The 21061-nt window shown below is 46.4% G+C and overlaps 2 protein-coding genes across 4 annotated transcripts; both read right to left on the bottom strand.

The window, feature by feature from the left end:
• Positions 1 to 60: 60 nt before the first annotated feature.
• Positions 61 to 6692, bottom strand: LOC120820356 (monocarboxylate transporter 9). Of its 3 annotated transcripts, XM_078104754.1 has the most exons (7): positions 6508 to 6541; positions 6279 to 6354; positions 5288 to 5545; positions 4058 to 4201; positions 3393 to 3488; positions 1810 to 2688; positions 61 to 1593 (listed from the first exon to the last, which is right to left on the bottom strand). In XM_078104754.1, the coding sequence occupies exons 3-7, from the start codon at positions 5484 to 5486 to the stop codon at positions 1409 to 1411; spliced, it is 1503 nt and encodes a 500-aa protein (XP_077960880.1). In that variant the 5' UTR covers positions 5487 to 5545; positions 6279 to 6354; positions 6508 to 6541; the 3' UTR covers positions 61 to 1408. The 3 variants fall into 3 exon arrangements, with proteins under 3 accessions (XP_077960880.1, XP_040033913.1, XP_040033914.1); XM_040177979.2 differs by having other exon boundaries at positions 6279 to 6692; XM_040177980.2 differs by lacking the exons at positions 6279 to 6354; positions 6508 to 6541 and adding an exon at positions 5678 to 5816.
• Positions 6693 to 8681: 1989 nt separating this feature from the next.
• LOC120820355 (coiled-coil domain-containing protein 6) lies at positions 8682 to 20685 on the bottom strand. Its single transcript, XM_040177978.2, has 9 exons — positions 20045 to 20685; positions 18843 to 18992; positions 17111 to 17239; positions 16588 to 16691; positions 16220 to 16380; positions 14664 to 14820; positions 13788 to 13888; positions 12807 to 12928; positions 8682 to 10450 (listed from the first exon to the last, which is right to left on the bottom strand). The coding sequence occupies exons 1-9, from the start codon at positions 20297 to 20299 to the stop codon at positions 10256 to 10258; spliced, it is 1374 nt and encodes a 457-aa protein (XP_040033912.1). The 5' UTR covers positions 20300 to 20685; the 3' UTR covers positions 8682 to 10255.
• Between the last annotated feature and the right edge of the window lie 376 nt (positions 20686 to 21061).

The raw sequence follows: 21061 nt of genomic DNA, 5'->3' as shown, positions 1-21061 counted from the left end.
TTGAGATTCAAAATGTGGTTCAGACTCCACGATGAATACGCCCCAAACCATGACATCTACCATCATTGAAATATATTTTATTGGCACTGTTTAAATAAAGTGATATAACAAAAACAATAACATACATAAATATTGTAATACTGGCATACAAAATAAGAGTGGCTAAAAGGTAAGAGCCACAGATACGGTCTCTTCTAGGTACTAATTATACCCTCATCTGCACCGTGTAAATACCCTCTACAAATACAATAAGCAAAAGCTATTGTCCCAGATTTGCTTATGCCTGAAACTGGAACGTACAAAAATGAATTTGTAGTGGTGAATTGAACAACATTCAAGTGGTTCTAAAAGCCTATTGCAATGGATCCATTACAATTATGATCAACTTACAACTCAAACAAAAACAGTCTTTACAGCTCTGGTTTTATGCATATAAAAATCACTAGCACGTAGAACTTTACAAACTAGTGCTAACACGAAAGTTCATCAAACAATAGACACACACAGCATTGTTCCCATGTGTGAACATGTGTGCAGAAACATACACACATACAACGTAAACATAGATTTATACCACACACCACAATGATGGACCTGCCTGGTTCAAGAAAATGACAGCTGATGGGTTAATAATCATGCCACGAAGAGAATCAACATGCTGTTATTGTTCAATACAGTAGGAACTCTTCAGTGTTTTTACATGTTTTTGAAACAGCAAAACGTGTTCAAAAGTGTCTGTCTGATGTAGAAACAGAAGGTATGTGGAACACAAAATGATCTATAAAGCAAGGCTTTTGTATTGTTCCAACAGGCATTAACTACCATTTATACTTATGAAAGGTACATGATTGCGTATTTAAGATTCAAAATACCAAGTATTTGTTGCTATAATAAAATGTATCAAAAAGGGCTCCCTCCCCCCCTTTCAATCCCTGTATTGTCAGCTCTGGTAAGATTCCTGGGTTTTTATTAGGTTGATTGAACACGCAGCGTTTTTCTCCCAGGTTTTATGAACAGAACCATGCCTTTTTTTTCAAAGCTACAGTAAAATGAAAACCTGTTTGCTTAAACACAACGTCGAATTTGGGAGTTGAACAAAATTGTTCAGCTGACCTCGTAAAATGAGGCAATAATAAAAAACACAGGCGTCAGGGTCAAACCTTTAAAATCCTCTGCAGTATGTGGCTTGAACCTGAGAAACGCAGGCAAAGGACAGAGTGAAGGCCTGTATTTCAAAACATCTGGCAAGTATTTTGGTGTGCTAGAACCTGGCCGCAGAAGAGAGGAGGAACATTCCGTAGAGTCAAAGACAGAAAATTCCTCCCAGAAGGTTTCTGCGTGTGGTTTATCAGAGGACGGTTTCTTGGCAGTGGAGGAAAAACGTGTCCTTCCAAAAAGGGGCTTCTTTTCAGGCTACGGAGGCAACTTTATCACAGTTGCTTATGTAAAGGACGTCTGGTCTGTCGTTCTTCGACTGCTTCCTGTTCCAGCAGGGAAGGTTGAGCAGAAAGAGAATGACGGCTCCTAGCTCCACGCAGCCCCCGCTGAAGTAGAAAGCCATGTCATATGACTGTGTCCAGTCAAAGAACCACCCTGGAAACAGATTAGAAAAACATTGTGAGTCAGCAGGAAGCCCTGGCATATACAGCAGTCAGCTAAATAATGACCGGTTCCTCATTGAAGTCAACATGCCCTTTTTCTTCTCTTTGCTCTGCCTGGTTAAACACTGCACTAAATAAAACCCATCTGTGCCCCTTTGCCTATAAACAATAATTGCCGGTGTAGCGAGATGAAGAAAAGCTCACTTACCAACAACAGGGGGTCCGAGCATGATCCCAAATCCCCCGAAGAACATGAGGATGCCGTGGGCCTGTGTCAGTTTGTCCAAACCGACAATCGTGGTGGTGATGTAGGAGGTGAGAGACCAGTTTCCAGAGAAGAACCCCAGGACAGCGGACAGGATCTGCAGTCCCAGGTAAGTTTTCGTGCTCGGGATAAGGAGCAGTGCCACACCTCCGGCAAACATTGTGAAGGCATACAGATAGATGCCGTTAATCCACCTGATGTCCACCAGCACGCCCAGCGCTAGTTTACCCACACAAGTGGCAATGGCCCCTATCGATACCAGAGGAATGACGCTGACTTCTTCAACGAGGCCTTCGCTCTGCGCCACGTCCTCTATAAAGAGCACAGGAGGGAACGCCCCCAGGCTGAACAGGAAGATGGCGATACAGAAGGCCACCATGGATTGGTCCTGCAGGATCTCGTACATGCAGTGCATATACTTGCAGTAAGCCTGCTGCTTCTTCTTGATGACTCTCATGATGGTCAACCCGGCCAGGAGGCTCCCTTTCTTCTTCTCCGTCTGAGTGGGCAAGTCTTTGGCGTCAATGGCGATGAGCGACTCTTTCACCGCGAGAGATTTCTCTACGTTGGGCGAGGTGGAACTCGCCGTGATCTTCAGGTCGTCCGACGGGGGCTTCTGGAAGAGCTGCCCCTCTGTGTTGCGTTCCAGGGCGGCCTTCTGTTTCAGGTAGTAGCCCGGCATGTTGAGGGGCCTCATGAAGCCCGCGCAGGCCATGAGGTTCAGAGCCACAGCGCCGATCATAAGCAGGCAGCCGTCCAGGCCGAACAGCACGATCAGCTCGTTCTGAGCGGAGGCATAGATGAACGCTCCAACACTTGTGCCTGGGTAAACAGAGGTACACAGAAATCGAAAGCGTTTGGGTGAGAAAAGGAGGGATCAATCAATTGGCTTTTAAGCCACGTTCTGCCAAATTTGGTGTAAGACCACTTTGAAATTCTGCTGATGGCATGAGTCTTTTTGACCATCTTGATTAACAACCAGCGTGGTTGATATAATCATTTAGGCCATTCATCTTTCCTTGATGCTAATGCCAGAAGTGTTGAGATTCTACATTCGTGGTTCTAAATACTGTAACTTTACACCAGGACCAAAGTTAAACCACTGGTTGAAAGTTTCACGTCTATTTTACCTCTGACCAAGGTCAGATATTGTTTTCTTAGGATGTTAAAGTACTAACATCCAGACTTTGACATACTGTGGCTCACTAGTGGCAACTTATTAATGGACCTTGAAACGTTAAAGATAAATGACGCAAATGATAAACCTTCCATTAAAGGCAATTACGTCTACCACAGCTTCAAAGTACACTGTGAACCTTCCCGAAAGTTTTGATGCTCAGCAAAAACAGATCTAGTCACTGGTCACAAGTCCACTCACCTACCTAAGAGAAGACTCTGCCTTTGCTACACTACAGGTGTTTACCTCAGCATCCCAAGGCTCCCCACAGCTGCTACATGAAAGCAGTGAGCACGAAGAACTGGTGTGCACCAAGTGAGCGCAGGGCAGAGGGGGAGTGCGGCAGTACCTGTGGTGACAATGCCGAGGGCAAGGCCACGTCGCTTGTCAAAATATTGACAGGTGATTGTCAGCGTGGCTGCGTAGACCAGGCCACAACCCAGTCCTGTGGGAGAGAGCGCAAAAAGGAAGAATGTTAACTCAGGGGAAAGGGACCTTCCCAACAAAAAACACAACAATGGGAAGTAGATTGCAGTGCATGTGGGGAAATTTCTTCCAAATTCTTGGTCCACCATAATGCATAACAGCATTGTGGACTACGTGTTTCGGTTGACAAACTCAGGAAGCCCTTGAAAGGGTGTATTTACAAAGTTGAACACCTCCAAGTTTGGAGTGTTCTGCGCAGACGGTTTCTTGTGCAACGCAAATAGAAACATATAATGAGGAGCAGTAAACAAGCTGCACGCGAATGTACTGCCACTGCCAACATCGAAGGGCATCTCTAAATATAAATAACTACCTTGAAATATGCATGGCACCCCCCCAAGGCAAGGCTAACTCTGAGGGGTTGACCAGGTTTAAGCCCGGCCGAGCTGTCACTTAAAGCTGGATAACAGGTGGTGTTGGGCCCACGCATGCACAGGGGTGAGCCTGCAGAGGCAATAAAGGCTCACATGGACTGAGCTGGAATGTCCTTTTTTTATAAGGACAGGTTATAATCAAGTGTTTCCTCACCAACCACGATCCCATAAGAGAAGATGAGGAACTGGACATTCGGAGCGAAGGCACTGAGCATCAGGCCGCCCGCAACCATCACGCCGCTGAAGATGGTCACGGGACGAGCCCCGAAGTTGTCCACACAGGCGCTGCAGACAGGACCTGAGGGAGAAGAGAATGGAGACAAAAAAGCAAGTGATGATGAAGGAAGAAAAATAATCCTGGAACAAGGGAGATGTTGTGTTGCTGTAGGCGTTGGGTTTCTGGATAATCAGTTCTTTTGAGGATCGACTCGTTTGTCATGTGACATTTCCTTTCCCTCCAAGCAGGGGAAGTGCAACAGATACTGCAATGCTGCAGCTGTTGGACAGCTAGGACTTGGCTGGGCCCCCGAGGCCAGATCAGTCCAGTCATAATTTGTCCCCTCTTTGAGAGAGAACACAGCAAGAAACCAGTGAACTCTGCCATGGACGAAAATGTCAACCGAGACATCTATCTACCACTGATCCAGTTTTCTCCAGACAGTCTAGGAGTACATCGTGTACAGGGCGGCTTCTACAGTGGATTTGCGAATAGAGTATTTGTTCAGGCTCTGTGTTTCTTTCCTATCTGTCCCTCCCGTCTGTCTTCCTTTTCATCCCTCGGATCAAAGGGCTAAGTGATCCTGCTACATTCATACCATGGATGACTTGCGATTGCTTTGCTCTGCTAGGAAATCAATAACAGCACCTCTGCTCGGCGAGCCACAAAGTGGCAACCTCTATATGGCCGTTTTTTATCCATCCTGTTGATACATTAGAGTACAACAATCAACACCTTCATTGTTGACACGTTGTATTTGCATTTTGCAGGGCGCTCTTTGTCCAGACTTTGAACAAGTATTGTGTCTGATTTGTTATCAGTGGCATCATGCGGTACCATGATTAATATGGAATTGGAAGGATGATAGGTGTAAAGGTGAGTGTTTAGTGCTCTGCTTTTAGCACCACGCCGATAGGATCTCCCCCTAAATCATACATGTCAGCTGATATATCGCCCATGAGGGCATGCAATGCAAAAACACCAATTTACTACTCAGCATATCATTATCAGATCAACTAAGAGGGAAACCTGGTTGAAGATTTTTACATTTCACAGCAATGTCAGCGTCCTCGCAGATGTTATTTAAATGCCAATCATTTAGTATCTTTAAGCCCAATGTAAAGCCATTTTAAGGATAATTACATCATAACAGTGTGCGCTACTCACTGGCTATCAGTCCCACTCCGGCAACGAGGGAGCCCACCCAGGCCGTCATGCCTTTGCTCTCCTGGAAGGCGTGCAGCCACTCCGGGTACAGGACGCCCACCGACTGCGGTGATCCATAGGCCAGGAGCTGCGCCATGAAGGAGGCCACCACGATCACCCATCCCCAGCCTCCGTCCAGCACTCCGGTAGATGGAGCCATGGTGCTGATGCTACTGCTGCCCTCGAGGATCTGCGACGGCTTCCACCGAGAACGGGCTCCTGGGAATGACGAGACACACATAGATTTACCAGAAAATAACAATTCAGTGATCGCCGCAGGACATTCTAGTTTTACAATAGTTTTTTTTTTTTAAACCGGATCTATGATAGCTTCCAAAAATGTGCACTTACTTCAAGCCGTGATGCAGCAGCACTCGGCCTGGACAAACAGGCAGGCCACCTGTGTGAGGTCCTGAACCAACCGACTGCTGCTCCCCCCCACAGCAAACCGGCCTTTTTGTTCCCGTCTTTATTTAACCACACCTTGGAGGTGGGGAAAGTAAAGAGAGCTGCAGTGCTTTGAGCCCCCCCCCCCCCCCCCCCCCTATTATTCAGCTCTGATAAACATTAAGGGGGAAAGCCTTTTCTTCTATGCTGACCCAAGTTTTTCAGGCCTCTCTAATTTGCAGAGCAACTTTATATCTTTCTGTCACTGCGGCAGCTTCAAGTCCCTTTGTTCGCACTTTGTTTACAGTGAGGCTTATTATTATTATTATTTCTATGGGGTCGGGGGGGATTCACGCTGCTCATATTCCAAATGTGTTGTACTTTGTTATTCCAGTTAAATGGCAATAACATCCGGGGGGGGGGGGGGGGGGGGGGGGAATTAACTCAAATGGCGTTGTTTATTCAACTATAACCGCATTTCCTCATCACGCGTTATCTTGTTACTTTCACACAAACACGCTGACATTGTTGTTGTTTTTCGGTCAAAAACACATGCGACACTCACCTCAGCATCTACAAAAACAGCAGCAGAACCCTGCGGAGCGACGCGCTGCACGGGAACGTTCCATGCAGGACGCTTTCTCTTTTTAGAGGAAAAATCCCATTCTTACATCATCAATACGAAATTAAAAAAACAACACAAGAGCGCATCGCGCGCGGATGCTGCGGAGCTGGAACGCGTCGCTCCGCTGCCCTCGAGCTTCGACAATGCGCATGATGCATCCGTTCCGTACCGCTTTGTAGCCGGCGACCAAAAACCGGTTCGAAGCTGTTCCTGCTGGTCCAGCGGCGGGTTGAACGCAGCTGCGGGAGGAAACACGCGCGGCTTCCTCTTCTGCGCGCCCGCCGCGCGCCCGCGCGCGCCGCCGCGCACACCTCTTGGAGCAAACACCTGCTTCTGATTTGTCTGTTTGTCTCTGCGTCTTCCACCTCGAGTCAACGAGGAGGCTGCACACTGCACGGACACGCGCGTGAACACGTTTTTATCTGGGTTATTTTCATACATATTGAAATGTCACGTATAAAGGGGATGAACGTCTACGTGTACTTGTGGCTGGTTGTAATAAGTCCAGTGTGACCCGGTTGATGGATGGTAATAATAAGGGTGCACCTCTCTGCGGCTACATGCACACAGCTCATGAGAAATGGTCTTAATCTGTCTGCTCGTCAGTAAAACACAAGAGAAGAAGGTGATAAATAAAAGAGTGATACACAAATAGGAGGCAAAGATGGGACGGTCTTCTCTGCAAGGATACCTGATATGTCTTCTTTTTGAGCTTTCTCTTTCGATATTTGATTTTAAAATGCTGGACTTTATTAGATGTTTCTGAGTTTGGAGAAGCAGGACCTGACGACAAAATGTAACCGACTGTTAAAACTTCAATCACTGTCAAATATCAAACAACCACTTTCCAAACATGAGGTCTGACAAAGGCTGATAAGCGATTGACGTTTTGAACAAAGTTTGAATGTCTTGGAGAAAAGGATGGATCATTGGATCATTCTTCCAAGGCAGCGAGCGAGCGTTTGAGGACCCCAAATTAAAGCCAGAGAAACCCCACGCAGACATTTGCAGAAATGGCAGAAAAAGAACAAGGGAGGCACAGTTTAATTGTATCTACTCTGGCATTACATTGACTTCCAGTTCCAACCAGATTGTAGTGCAATGCGGGGGACAGTGTGTGTGTCTGAGGGACATACGGCGCGGTTACAGTGCACTACACAATCAATGTTGGTGCTCAACGGTACCCTAATACACACTCAGATATATGCTTATGTACACACACACACACAAATACTATTTATTGACAAATATATGAAAACTTACTCGGTAAAAGGCAAACTGACATTCTGTACTTAACCGTTTACCATATTTTGGCAATAAATGTTTCCTGATCCTGATTCCTATAACTCATTTATTATGACAAATGATTGTGCACAGGTGGGCGAGTCGACCTCGTTGTTTTTGTGATGCGCATGTTCAAAACATTATTAAAACATATTTTACACCGACACCGCTTTTTTCTTTATTATCTTTTTTTCCCCCGACACCCAAGATGCAGCGGCCTGCTGTTCTTTCCCGTGAGAGGCTTGGCGGGTGTAAACACACAGAGCCGCCCTGCAGCCTGAATGAACGTCTCTCGATTTCGGCCACCCGGCTGCGTAAAGCCGCAGAGGTCAAAAGGTCACTTTGGCCACCCGGAGTCTCCAAGACAGGATTCCTGCTTGGATTAGTTCAGGTTGCCAGAGAGACGGAGAGCTACAACGTGGTAGAAAAACACCGGCTACACATCAGGGGTATCTGAACGCTCAGCAAGTCTCAGACAAAGATATACTCACGTCCCTCCTCGCACGAGGGGTCTGTTTTCACTCTGGCCAGTTTGAACCGAACGTGTGAATGCGCTACAGTCACCCCGATGGAAGCCCAATGCGTCATCTTTGCCCCCGTTCTCCTCCCACCACGGGTTATTACACACCACAAAAGAGTTTACTATGTTAAATGATCCTGGAATGATTGATGTGGATAACGCTACTCCGGTCTTCAGCCAGTTGGAACCGGCTGGAACCGTGTCAAAGAGGAAATGGTAGCTGCACACAGACACCGAAACGGGAGTCAACGGAGGGGCGGTGTGCGTCACGTGGTGCAGCCGGGTTACAAAAGATAAGACATTTTAATGCCCGGTTTAGTTTGCCTCTTAATTTTTAAGTGTTGGATTTTTGCCATTCTGATGATTGAAACTATATCGAACGCAGGAGGGAAGGGAAATGTGCTGCCGTACTCCACATGGTCGTCCCTGGCAACGCACCGAGGACAACTTGTGACCTGAGACTGAAAGGAGGAAAGGCAGAGTAAAATAAACTTTGTATTGGTTATTGATAATAAAAGTAAACAGGTTGCAGATACAACTTTAAGTGCACAGATGTGGTTCTCTTTATTTTAGTCATTCGAGTATCATTTTAAAAGGTTAGTTAACAAAAACTAAAGAACAAGGGACCTACAAACGGATTATGGTCAGTCACTGATGCGAATGTCATTAGTCTCATTGACTGGTCTATTAGATAAGACGACCCCGGCATAGATGAAAGGTATTGGGGGGTGAAAATAATTACAATTTATCCTCTGGGGATCAGACTCAACTCAATGGCAACCTAGTGGAGAAAAGTCATGGGAGTATTTATCTAACCAGATCTATTATTTAAGCCAGAAGTCCAAGTGTTTGGTGGAAACGCAAAGTAAACATTCAAGTGAAGCTAAATACAACATTAAACTCTTATCTTCACATTTCAAATCAGTTGTACAGTAAAATCAGGTCGTCTTCTCAAGAGCTTTAATCATACATAGAAATTCAGTTCAACAGTACCATTCATTTAGAATGTTTTAGCAGTATGTATATTTAGTGTAAAGAGCATTGATTTTTTTTCCTTTTTTCTGATGAGGAATATCCACGAGGATGATAGAAGCTTTCAGAAATACACCAGAGAGAAAGCGAGCGAGAGAGAAGAGCAGAAGACTGAGTACACGACTACGTTGTAACACCTCAGACTACATTTCTAAACACCTCAAGAGGCGACATTTATCTGTGGTTTATGTACCAGTGTCCATCCTCCTGGATGATTTTTTTTTTCTTTCTTCCTTTTCTTTATAACTGAAGAGCGGCGGAGCCTTAAACGCTCCCAGAAACTAAAGAATCGTGGCACAAGCTCGGTTTGATCAATGCCCTATGATGGAGGCTTCTATGACACCTCTTGATAACCTAGTTAAAGCTGCGTTAAGCCCGGGATCAGGGTTGGAGGGGAGGGGGGGGGGACTTGTCGACACTGCTGCAGACAGAGAGGTGGTAACGTGGTCAGCCGGAGTGGAGTACATTACTGCAATCCAGTGTCATATTGTAGGCGTTAAAAGATCGACCACGTTCATCTGTCCGTCCGTCCGTCTCTCGAGCCAAACACCCATCAATCCGTCGATCCAAACATATCTGGAAGAGCCACCGTGGAACATACTTTATGTGCGGTTTGTGCTATCTCAGAAGCGCCACAACATCAATTTCAACCAGCTAAAGTCCCAGGCAAAAAAAAAAAAAAAAAAACCAAAACAACAACCCAAAAAAACCCGTCATGTACAAGACAGAATGTGGAACAGATAATTGGCGTACACATCCCACAAGTGATTACGTTTCAGTCCATCCATTCCTCCTGAAGAGTAGAGCCAAGTGTGGATTTGGCAGATGGCTGGCTGCACTGGGGGGGGTGGAGGGGGGGGGGGGGGGTTTGGGTGAGCCGCCGCCTCGTTTCTTTCCCCCCCCCCTCTGAGACGTTTGAAGCCGCTTCTTGAGTGGAGTTGATAAAGACTAAGAAACTGGACTTCCGGAGCCGGTAATGACGGAAGCCGCCGTTGCGGTAGCGTCGTGGCGTTCGGCGATGAGGGAGGGAGGGGGGAGGCGGCGCGCTCCCGCGTAAAAAGACAAGAGCCGGCGTGTTGCGTTAAGGCTGAGAGGGGGGCTGCTGAGCGGCGTGCTGCGACATGGCTGCCGGGGAGGACATGGACTGCACCATGGGCTGAGCCGGTGGGGGTAGCGGGGGCTGAGCCTGCTGGGCCCCAGAGTGCGTGTTGGGGGAGGGCGGGGGCGTTGGACGTTTGAATTTGTCGGGACTGGTGCTTCTTCTTGGCGAGGGCCTCTGTTTTAGGAAAGAGAATTTTTTTTTATGAATAAAACTTGTAGAACATTGAACTGAAGGCAAAGTGCCAGTTTCATCAAAGACAGATGAATAAGAAAAATATATATATACGTGGAGTATACGTATGAAAACGAGTGATTGCTAATTATATAAGTAGTAATACTGACAAATTCCAAATACAACAACAATATGAATAAGAAAAATACAAATGTAGTTTAACACAGTCAATGAGCACACCGGGATGTTTTGGGAATGTCGGTCCCACTGGTAGTCCGTTATGGACGGAGATTCTCATGTGAGCAAAAAGTTAATTTATTTATTTTTGGCTGCTACACCGAGAAGTGACGCTTGAATAACGGAGTGAAATAAAGTTATTTTGGTCCAATCGCGTTTCCACGGTTACAAAATTCCAAAAGGAAAATAAGATTGTGGGTGCCAGGCCTGCTGGTCTCAGTCATGGTCTCCACACCGAGCAAATTGGTAACGAGCTGACAACCGTAATCCCACTGAAGATAGAAAGAAGGCGGTTTAGAGAAATATTAATCTGCCTGAGATTCTGATCTCACAGATGATGAAGTGGTGTCCCTGTTTGACTCCTGGGCGGTCTGAGCGGGGAGGGGAGACATGGAGTGTACAGCCCACACGGATCAAAAGAAACAGGGAGACTGAGGTACAGCAAGGGAGGAAAAGATGAATGTATGGACGCAATAGGCTGCAATTGAAGCATTAAAAACACATTTTTTAACACATTCTTCTGCCTAAACAATAATTCACCATCGCGTTTTGAATCTTATGACTGCTGCGATCAGAGTTTTGTCCAAAGTTAAAAAAACGTTGTGAAGCCGAACCAGCTGTGCACATTTAAGGGTTATTTGGGACTTCTGTAACTTGCAGGCGTACGCAAGGTGTTATCAATCCAAATATGGCTCCTTTAAGTGGTATATTTCCCAGAATTAAAGTTCCTTGTACGTGAAACAAGAGCCGATGCAACGCGGCCAGTACACTAAGCACACAGTGTTTCATCCGGTGGTGAAGGTGGAGTATCTTCGGCTTCTCACGGTGGAATTTCACTCCTGAGCAAACAGTGTGGCGGAATTTCATCATCTCCAGAAGGGAGGATCATGTGACACGTAAATAAATCACTTTCCTTAAGGTTTATTTTTTTTGGTTGTTTTCCCAAACAGGCGCAGCTCATCCTGCATTCTGCTGGAGCAAACTGCATTATTCTTTGGGGGAGCAACTTGCGGCTGTGGTGATTCACAATTTCTTAAACCACATTTTAAAACTAAGTGGCCTCTGGCCGATAGTTTGTCTCTCTTTTCCGTAGGTTTTCAAAGCCTGGGAAGTCCACTGCTGAAAAAAATACCATGGATCCTAAATCCATCTCCATACGATATTGAGTTGAGTTTATTTCTTAAAACAATCAAAACTAAACAGCAATATGTTTTATTTTACTATAATTACATATCTATAATTTTACTAGTAAGACAAGGCAAAACATGAATTTTAATAATGGTAGATGCAATCCAGCATTCTGATTGGTTGAGAGTGAGTCACGGTGCATTATTGAGCAATAATGTACAGTATCTGTTCACATTGACCCGAGCGTTCCATATCACTGCGCACTCAAAGTAACAAGTTAGCTTTTGCGCGACCGTTAGTTGATATTTTAGCTTGATTGCAATCGCCAAAACACCCCCGGAAATCCCACAAATGATCGTTTTCAAGCAATGCGAGCTTTTGCAACCGGACAATTGGACGTCATCAGCGATGTGAATGGACCCGATGCGGTTTACGTGCACGTACGGGGACTATTTTTCTCTAGACTACTGAAATGCGATACACAACGTTTGGTGGCTGATACTATTCGCTCCGCGTCGGGCCTAACAACGCCCCCGAACTGTAATCAACTATAAAATGGGTTTGGCATAACAGAAACTTAACACATCGACAGGCCAGGAACAAAGGCTGTAGGAAACAATAAACCAGGTATGAAACCGTCATAAAACGTGAAAGTTAATAAGGAAATAGATGTAACATAAACAAGGTGTGCGGATTCAGTTATTGCCGTGTTGTTGAACAGATAAATGCCCAGCCGACTGGACCTTGGCACACTTTGATGAGCGGAAGCAACAATGTGTGTGTGATGGTCCATCAAACTGTCACACCCATAATGGGTGAACCTTTTTACGAGCCTTTTGACAGATATTAAAAAAGACAAATCAAAGGTCTCAGTCAGATCCCTCATATCTTACTGTAGTGCAAAGGTTACCTTTGCTTAATGAAAACAAATCCCCTTTAGATCCTTAAAATAACTATCAGACATCACCTGGGGAGCAGGGGGGGGGGTACTTACAGCTACGGCATGAGAGGAGCTTCCATGGACGTGCAGGGCTGGGGTGTTGTAGTGGGAGATGGCAGCTCTGGACAGGGTGGCTGGAGGAGTAAAGCCGACCGCGTGGCTGCCATAAGAGAGACCTGTGACACGGGGAGGTTCGACACAGACATCAATCAATCAACTGTGGTCGTGGAGACCGAAGCGTCGCAGTGGGCATCAGGAACAACGGGTGGATTCTATTTGCACCCGGCTGGAGGAGCGCGCACACATACGGGTTTTATCGTTATGCAAACGTTCAAGCCGCAAACTGATATCCCGCTGAAGCACACAGAGCATGCTCGTTGGGGACTCGACATTCAGCGGCAACCGCTGCGTGAGAGCAGCGAGTGTGAGACATTGCTCCATTACATCTTCACTTAGCTGCTACATTCAGCTCTTTTATACAAAATTAAAAAAAAGCTAAAGCCCCTAGATTGTAGACAATTTCAGCTCAGGTACTCCGCTAAATATTAATCCACAGTAAAATTCCAATCGGTTCTGCTGAACCTGTTTCTCAAATATGTGATTAACAACAAAAAAAACAAGAACTTTGTTTTGGTCATTTGGTTTCTTATTACTCAGCTGACTCCAGTTAAATATAATTACTGCTATAAACCACTCCCTCCTTCTGTGAGTCGTTTGTTATCCAAGCGTGATTACTTTTCATCACTATTTCCACAGAAACAAAGTGTGCAGATACTGTCAGTATCGAAGAGAGGGAGAAGTTGATTTGATAGAGAGAAATCAGCATTTTACAGCAGTCTTTGGAGGGGATGTATTTATGGTTTCACTGACCTTTAAAAGGGACTTATCAACGACCGTTCGCTCCAGATTTGAAAGTCACACAAAGATAAAACTTGCTTTCAGGAAACCGTGTTATTGATGCGTCGACAATCCTCTCTGACGCAACACACGCACCTCATTGGCTGCAGGACTTCCCGCCAGCTTCGGTGTACTTACCCGGAGATATGGGTCGGCTGGAGCTGGGGGACGGGGTGTAGGGGATGGGGCTCGACACGGTCCTCGCTCGCAAGCCCTGTGCCGACATTTCGTTGAAGTACCTGAGGACGATAAAAGTAACTACAGTCAGCGGCGTTGCCTGGCGATGACCCCCGTGGTCTGCAAAGCGACGTGCTCTTGGTGGCTACTTAGGGTTGGTGTTAAAGAAGAAAAGAGCTCCATCCAGCCACAACTGGGCAGAGTCACGAGAGAAGAATCCCGTGAGGGGAGGAGCGTGTTCTGGTTGTTTGCTGAACTATTATCTTTTATTCAAGGACCATGCGGGGGCAAGTTCTACGGCCTCTTGTGTCACTGCTGGAGAAAGTTGGTTTAAATAAAAATGAACACCGACAAACACAGAAGAGACAACTTGCTGGATAATCAGAGCAGTGAGAGTGTTCGTGTGACTACATGTGAGAGGTCAGAGCCACCCCGAGAAAAAAAATCATTTCAAATTTCAGCTTCTGGACACGACTTGGGCACCTTTGCTTTCAGGCTAGCGGCTCCCAGGAGGAAAAGAGAGCTCACGTAACTTCCCAAATATCCGGATGTCTGATAGAAAGAAGCCGGCCTTTAGCCGATACGTTTGGCTCTTTTTCAATTACACTGAGCAAACGCAGATCTGGCTCCCGCTAATTATTCAGAGGTCTCCCACTTTGGCGTCTCCAGCAGCCGTGGATCAGAACTCCGCGGCAGTACTTAGAAAGTTGCCAATGAAGCAAATGCCTCTTCCTGTACAAACAGGATGTCTCTCGCTCGCTCGCTCTCTCACCGGCGGCACTCGATTTGCTCAGTCAGTAAGTCACTGCGACATTTTTATTAACCTGAATCCTGTACCTCTCATCGTCCATCTCCAGACTGGATTCACTCTCGGACAGTTGTCTGCACAGGGCCTCCCTGCGCTCCATTTCTCTCTGGAGCTTCCTCTGCAGCCGGACGTTCTCCTCCCTCATGTGTCGCTCCTCCTCTATGTACTGGGCACGCTTCTCTGTGTCTGCGAGGGGAACAAATACCAGTGAAGATCACGGATGCAGGTCAAGGATCACATCCGTCTTGCTGAATATCATCATGATGGACAGAGGCATTCAGGCGCACAATGTCAGAATCGTTGCTCAACAACTTGTCTAGAATTGGTGCAGATGTAAAAAAGAAATTCCCTTCAGAAAACAAACTAGTTTGTTTTCAGAATTCTCTACATCAAGTGAGTGGGTCACTGCAGATAAATGTGTCCTATAAGTAGTGCGACATCCGGTGGCAATACTGGCAGTTCTCTCCGTTTTTCAGAAAGTGTATCAGGAAGTTGGACCGACAGCGCTCCCTGGTGGCAGAAACAAAGCATAACTGAATAATGCTGAGAAACTCCTGACCATGCGGTCAGACTCATTCAGCTATTTAGTTGAAACAACACGTCTTATTGCCTGATAAACCAAGTGTTAACTTTGAAGAAATAGCTTTTTGCTAATGTGATGTTGTACTGCGAGATGCTTCCGCTAATATGTCCACGGCCTATGAGCTTCAGAACAACCCAGTTGATAATGTAGAGACCATAAATACATTAAAGTGAAGGTAGGAGGTCACTACAGCGGGTTTGACTGATAAGACACAAAATAACAATAAAGGTTAGGTGTGTGTGTAAGAAAACCAGAGACCAAGTTAAAACATGTGTCTATTATGATTTAACAGATACTATATTATATATTATGATTTAACAGATACTATACGAGTTACGAAAATAAGTACCATCCTAAATACAAAGGAAACTTTTGAAAATTCCCTACTGGTGCATTTGTTTTCAAAACAGTAGTATTGTACATCTCAGGCTACTCCCGAATGACATTTTATGAAGCGGAGACACTCCCTTAAAAAAAGACATGCCAAGATGTCACAACAGAATAATGAATGTGGTCACTTTATACCATATCAGGGTAGCTCATATAAAAGTCTCGATGTTTCCGTGCTCTCGAATGCATCAAGGACACTACTAAAGCTTCCCGCTTGCATTTCCATGCAGTATTCATGTATTAAGTATACAAAGTGACAGCCACTAATCATGTGGGGATTTTTTTTTGCAACACATTGATTTTGATAGACGCTCGTTGTTGATCATTGTGCATTTGCAATTCTTCGCATACCCAAAGTACCAGCCGGTGTACGGTGACCAGAGAATAACAAGTAGGTGACAGAGGCGTGAAGCATGTCAGACCAGGAAGTCACCTCCTCTTTCTGCTCTATGGAAAACCACCCATTCCCCCGGGTTTAGGGGGAATTTGCCCCTCGTGCTGCAGCTAATCAAGGGGACCCATATTAGTAATCATCAACCTTAATTAACACCTGTTTGCATCCACAGACCCCAAACTCCCTCGGATCAGCTGACAGGTTGACAGACCACTTACGTTGCAGCTCGGTGGTGCGCAAGCTTTTCTTAAGCCTCTCCACTTCGTTCTTCAGGAAACGGATATGCCGCATCATGTTCTCCGGTGAGTCTATCTCCATGGAAACATCTCTTGGGGAGGGAGGAGCTGACACGGGCTGGTCCAGCTTCTCTTGAAGGATTCTAGTCCGGGAGAACAAAGAGAAAAAAACTTGTTAAGTAGGAATCAACAGAAACAATGGCATGATGACAACCAAATGATGAACTAGTGTTGAAACTAGGTCTAAATTCATAGGTTAGTTGATAAACAGATGACCTGCTGATTAAAACACAAGATGTTGCTGAAAACAAGCAGATTTTTGGAAGTGGACATATAAGATCATCCCCCACCTCTTCTCTGCCTCCAGTTTGTCCATCCGTTTCCACAGCCGGTTGACCAGGGCTTCTTGCTCCTGCTCTAGCGTGTTCTCGAGATCGATCTTCTCCCGCCTCAACTGGAAAGGAAAATCAAGAGTGACGTTCGGAGCGGAAAAATCCTGGACTTTGAAAAGAATCCACAAGACTGCCCACAAACACATCGACATTCAAACCCACGGTCTCTGTCCAGATAAGCTTCTCTTTAAATGAGCTACAGTCTTTATGCCAGCTGGTTAAAAAGACTAAAACACAGCAAATGTTCTTTAAAGACATCTTATTTACCATAGAATTATCCTAAAGGCCAAAGTAGTTTTTGTGTTGAGTTTAACGGACGGAAGTGAAGTTCAATTAAGCATCAGTGGATTTTCTTCATCCACAGAAGCTGAAAAGGCATTAAGGATGGTGAAACGTAGTCATCTCACAATGACTGGACACAACTGGATAGCCAAGTTCAGGAATAGAGTGAAAGTTCTGTGCTTTGGTGCAGTGAGCGTACCTGTTCCAGGGTGAGCTGCTTTGAGATGGTTTCATTCTCCATCTTTTTGATCTTTTTCATGAGCTTGTTAACCTGGAACTCTTGCTCTTGCTCCAAGTGCTGCTCCAACTCGGCCTTCTCATGCTGGAGCTGGATTGGAAAAAGGGGAAAGCGGTCAAAACGAAGAAGAAGTGGACGAAGCAAGTGTGCGAGTGGTGAGAAGTATGAGAGAGAGGAAAGGGCACAAGAAGAGGCACACAGTGAGTCACATGAAAGCTATTCCATGACCACAGTGAACAAACACACTGGTGTCAGGTCCTCACATTTAGCGTACACATTTGGAGTGAAACAAAACAGGAAGCGATTGTTGCCATCTTATCAGATGCATGGTTGAATTGCCGCGAGGAGTAAACAGCACTAAATAATGATTTGGCAAAAGAAAGTAACCGCCGATCTGAAGACAGGGTGCGGCTCAGCACGGATTTAAAACGGTACGGCTTTGCGCTATATTATATGAGCAATTACTCATTACAGAGAATAGGATTCAAATGCAAAAGACCGGGTGCGGCCACCAACAGAACACTTTGAAGAGAAGCAGTTTGTTTTCACTCGCAATGATCGCATTCATGAAAGAACAAGCCATCAAGTTTTGCCACACCCAGTGCAGTCATTTGTCTTCCAATTAACAAACAAACAATGCATGGCACTGTTTTGATAATATGTCTCCATTTAGCCAAAGCGGCTGCCAGCTCCAAACCGGCTTCCACCCCATTGTGTTGCAAGTGGCAACGGTGCCAGAGTCTTTCAGTCTCAGGGAACGGACACCGTGACATTTTATCCCACTCGGGGTTTGTCTGTCCTCCGTGTGCCGGCCGCTCGGAGGTCATGCATGAACCGTGGCAACGCGCCGGTGTCTGCGTAATGTAAGAAATAGGAACTCTGAAAAGACAAATGCAATTTGGCCCGTTACAAAATGTAAGGAACGGGACGCATTATAGCTCTTAATGTGCCAAAAGGGGTGAAATAAATGCTGCTTTGGAAAGTAAAAAAGGCCATCATTTAAAGTAGTGATGGGGAAAACACAAGTTGGAATAAAATGTTGTAACCAACCCAACCCTCCCTATAGTCTTTTAGTATATGTACACAGACACACACACTTTTGGGCTATTGTCAGTAGCAGGGTCCACAGACAGACACAGACACGGGTCTGTTTCATATTAAGCGGGACGCCAAGATAACCAAAGCGGTGTAGGACCTTAAACGGGGGCTGCAGAGGCTTTTGCATGTATCCCTTCCAGACTCCCACTTCACCCATCAACAAACCATCAGTCAGCCTACAGCTGGCCGTTTTAAGGTGCGAGAGCATGAGTACACGCGCTGTGCGCTCCGCAGTTGGGAAAATAACACGTGGGAAACGGACAACCAAATGACCGGCAGCAGGGAGGAGAGTAATTGGAAAGCCATTTAGGAGCGGCAAGCAGCCACTGTGAAGTCATGGTGATCCTTTCCAGGCTTCGAGTTAGGGCCAATACAGCCGATGTCCACTCATACTTGGGTTCGGGTGCATATTTACCCCCGAGCTGCACACGACCACGACACTGCAGCGAAAAACGCTACACAATTTGCGTTATCTGTCCGCCGACCACACTGATGTCATGGTGTTCTTCTTGGTGCCTGGTACACACAACTCTAGCCAGTGACAGGAAATGGGTATTTTTGGTTCTACACCCCCCCATGACCCCCCATCACTCACATGCACGAGTTTCCTTGACAGCTCATTGGTGAGAAATTCCTCCTCCTTCTCATAGTTGACCGCCAAAGTCTCCTTCTCCTTCTGGAGGGCCTGGATCTTCTTGAACAAGGTGTTGCTGATAAATTCTTCTTCCTGCTCCGCTCTCGCTTGCTGCGCGACAGACAACAAGATAACAGATGAGAGACAGTGGGGATGAGAGACAGTGGGGATGAGAGACAGTGGGGATGAGAGACAGTGGGGGGGCAAAGAACCAGTGAGGTAGTGAATATTCTGAGATCCGGCCCCAACTGCAAACAAAACACACTGCGGTGAAATCTCCCAGCCAAAGAGGAAGCAGGGTTTTCCCCGGTGACTCAACGGGTGTTGCAGTAAACTGACTGACGGGAAAAGCGAACAGCGGAGGAGGGGGGGGGCGGCACTGAGGAAATGTGCGGGACAGCTACAGCGGCTAACGTTAGCATTACAGTGTGATGATACGTGCGTCCTTGTTAGTCTCACAACGGCCCCATGGTACAGACACGGCACACCGCGGCTGACTTCGCCAACATCTGAGCCCGGCAGGGAGCTAGCTCGCTAAGTTTGCCCTAGCTACTGTACTTCCCCATCTATCCAACAGATCAGTTTTATGAAGGCGCGGCTGGTGAGCGGAGCGTGGAGACGTGACGCAGAGGTCCCTGGCAATGCTGCCGCCGGGCTGTTTATTTGCAGCCGGTTACCGTGTCCTCGTCGGGTACAACGTGGTGACGAATGTCATACAGAGAGTTATCAGCTGACCCAGCACCTAACATCCGCATGTTAACTTCCATCGGGAGGCGGGCCACCCTTATTTTACCGCAGTTTTAACCGAAGGCGACCCGTTGAGCTAACGTCAGCGACGCTAAGCAAAACAAAGCGAACTAACGTTAGCTGGCTGTAGCTGCCCAACCCCCTAGCACACGTTAGCCTCCTGGCTGATTTAGCAACATACCAAACTAGCGTTAGCTAATGTTAGCGGAGCTAGCAAAACACCAAAGTGTTTGCAATCAAATGCAGGTAGCATTTTAACGTAACAATTTCACGTGTGAAGACACTAGTTATTAAAACGCCAACCAGCAGCAACAGCCGTAGCCAACTTGCTGAAAAATAACTGCAATAAAATAGCTACAATAACTGGGTAGCATTTAGCTCGCTAGCTGGCTAGATAGCGAGCTAACGTTACTCACAATGGTGACGCTAGCCTTGCGGAGGTCCCGATTCTCCTCCTGCAGGGCTTTGCACTTGAGTTTGAACGTCTCCAGCTCAATTTTAAGAACTTTATTCTCCTGTTGCAAGGAGGCCAGGCGGTTCGTCAGTTCCTCCAGGCGAAACTGCGAAATGACGACGCTCGGTTTCCCCGAGTTTGAAGCGGAGGACGACATCGGGGTGGCCGAGCTGCTGCCCGCTCCGTCGGTGTCGCTCTCGCTCGCGCTGTCGGCCATGGCTGTGCGACAGTGTGCCGTGCGCGGAGGACGACGGCAGCTGCAGCGCTAGCGGGGCGCAGACGGCATAACGGCGCACCGTGTGACCTTGCTCTCGCGTGTCGGCACAGCGCCATCGCCAGGCCGTCTCCGGTACCGAGAAATGCATCCATCCCTCCATCCACCGCCGCACACCAAACTGGACTCTTGAAAAACATGTTCTTTTTTTTTCCTCCTCCAAATACTTCAGATTGCCATCTTGAGCCCGGAGCACATTTTGGAGCTGAACGACGAGATGGTTTAACGAGTATATATACTCCTAAAAAGCATTTGTGATTATTCAAAGAAGCAGAGGTGTGTTCCACCACACAAACAACTGGGCAGTACCGCTAGTTCCTTTACTAACTAAACATCATACGTCATATGCATCAACAATCGATATCGATAAATCGGCATATAAAATGTTAATTAATCATACACGTGAGAGGGACCATTTTGGTGCAACTGCTTTGAAATAGGGTTTGCATTTGATCATTTATTTATTCATTGTGTCTGGATCTCAGGAGTTGTTCCCCCCCCCCCCCCCCCCCCTCTAATCAGGGTTGGTGGTTCAATCCCCCAGACTCCCGCTTGTTAATATGACAAAATGTTCTGTGGCTTTGTAAATGCAGTCCATTAATTACATATTCAACATTAACTAGCATCGTCCTCATGGGGACGTGCTGTTTCCAGGCCCCAACAAGGTGGTTCAAACATAGAAACAAGCAGCCCTGGAGATTGCTT

Source organism: Gasterosteus aculeatus, chromosome 6 (assembly GCF_964276395.1).
Source record: "Gasterosteus aculeatus chromosome 6, fGasAcu3.hap1.1, whole genome shotgun sequence".
Taxonomy (NCBI): Eukaryota; Metazoa; Chordata; class Actinopteri; order Perciformes; family Gasterosteidae; genus Gasterosteus; species Gasterosteus aculeatus.
Note: the sequence above shows the minus strand (reverse complement) of the source record. Positions and strands in the feature narration are given on the sequence as shown.